Here is a 1,939-nt window from a genome sequence, read left to right as displayed (position 1 = left end):
AAAAAATCAGAATCACTGCTCAAGATGTTGCATATTCTTCACATAAATAACAAAATTTGACGTTAATCTTTGACCTAGTGGCGTGTTTCACTATTAATACGTATGTGATCGCCAGAGGGTGCTCTTTCCTGTTAGTTTCCGCCATTTCTTTTAATCTGATAAGACAGTGTACTGTGGTCGTTAATGGCGGCCTCATAAACAGACAAATGACTTTACTTGCAACTTCTAAAAGAACAAAAACTAGTGGATTACTTTGGAAACTGTATAGAAACTTTCTGCATGAATCTTGTGCAAAAATTACTATCTTGAACAAGTCATGAACAGTCCTCCATCAGTCTCTATAAATAGGGAAGATGACACAGTTATGAAACACTTCAAATAAAGAGTTACATAAAAATGGTGATGATGGGGAAAATGTTGAATCTAGGCTCCACAATGGGTACTTTGATGCTTCTTTGTACCGGTTTTAAGAACTTCTTCCCTCGTCATCTTCAATTCTATTTCGAGAAGTATTTCAATAAAATTGTGAGGTTTGCTTATCCTTATGTCGAAATCATCTTCGACGAGTTCACCGGGGAACGCATGAAGCGAAGCGAAGCCTATTCCACCATCAAAACTTATCTCGGCGACAAGTCGTCGGCGTCGGCGAAGCGTCTCAAGGCATCTACGGTGAAAGATAGCCAATCCGTAGTCCTTGCCATGGATTATAACGAAGAAGTAACTGATGAATTTCAAGGGGTTAAAGTTTGGTGGTCTGCAAACAGGACTCTTCCCAGAACACAACGGATTTCATTGTATCCGGATGATGATGAAAAGAGATATTTCAAGCTGACAGTCCATAAACGTTATAGGGAATTAATCACTCAGTCATATATTAGCCATGTTTTGAAGGAAGGCAAGGAGATCACGACGAAAAACCGGCAACGGAAGCTTTATTCGAACAATTCGAGCGACAACTGGTACCGCTATCGAAGGAGCAAGTGGAGCAATATACCTTTTGAACACCCTGCAACGTTTGATACATTGGCAATGGATGAGAAACTGAAACAGGAAATCAAGAACGATTTGATCAAGTTTAGCACGGCCAAGGATTACTATGCTAGAATTGGCAAGGTTTGGAAACGTGGATATCTTCTTTATGGTCCGCCGGGGACTGGGAAATCTTCGATGATTGCGGCGATGGCGAACCTATTGAACTTTGATGTTTACGATCTCGAACTCACCGCGGTGAAGGAGAACGCCGAGTTGAGACGGCTATTGCTTGATACATCCGACAAGTCGATCGTGGTGATCGAGGACATCGATTGCTCTCTCGACCTTACAGGGCAAAGGGAGAAGAAGAAGAAGACGGAGAAAGACGCGAACGATGACGAGCAGTCCGGTGATCCGATCACGAAAAAGGTAAAGGAAGACAATAAAAAGGAAAGCAAGGTTACATTATCAGGGCTTTTGAATTGTATCGATGGACTTTGGTCGTCCTGTGGGGGCGAAAGAATCATTGTTTTCACCACAAACTACGTGGAGAAGCTTGATCCCGCACTGATAAGGAAGGGAAGAATGGACAAACACATTGAACTGTCTTACTGCTGCTTCGACGCATTCAAGGTGTTTGCCAAGAACTATTTGGAGATTGATTGCCATTCATTGTTCGGAGAAATCGAGACATTGCTGGGCGAAACGAAGATGACTCCGGCTGATGTTGCGGAGAATTTGATGCCCAAATCGGACTACGACCAAGTGGAAACTTGTTTGAACAGCTTGATCGAAGCTCTTAGAGCTGCAAAGGAGGAAGCAAAGAAGAAGGCTGAGGATGAAGCTCGTTTAATGGCGGGGAAAAAATTAAGAAAAACAGAAGCATACATCTGAGGAAGAAGTGAAAGAAAACGGCGTGGCGATGGCTGCTGAAAAAAATGAAAGAAAATGGTGTCACAGTCGGCCA

At 42.7% G+C, this 1,939-nt stretch overlaps 1 protein-coding gene across 1 annotated transcript; it reads left to right on the top strand.

Annotated features, from left to right (window-relative positions):
- The first annotated feature begins 361 nt into the window (after positions 1-361).
- LOC120171985 (AAA-ATPase ASD, mitochondrial-like) lies at positions 362-1,939 on the top strand. Its single transcript, XM_039179574.1, has one exon. The coding sequence runs from the start codon at positions 397-399 to the stop codon at positions 1,864-1,866; it is 1,470 nt and encodes a 489-aa protein (XP_039035505.1). The 5' UTR covers positions 362-396; the 3' UTR covers positions 1,867-1,939.

This window comes from Hibiscus syriacus, unplaced genomic scaffold (assembly GCF_006381635.1).
Source record: "Hibiscus syriacus cultivar Baekdansim isolate YM2019G1 unplaced genomic scaffold, ASM638163v2 tig00111841_pilon, whole genome shotgun sequence".
In the NCBI taxonomy this organism is placed as follows: domain Eukaryota; kingdom Viridiplantae; phylum Streptophyta; class Magnoliopsida; order Malvales; family Malvaceae; genus Hibiscus; species Hibiscus syriacus.
This window is presented reverse-complemented; position numbering and strand designations above follow the sequence as displayed.

Coding starts and splice junctions, on each gene's coding strand:
- LOC120171985 (XM_039179574.1), top strand. CDS start 397: ATGGTGATGATGGGGAAAATGTTGAATCTAGGCTCCACAATGGGTACT.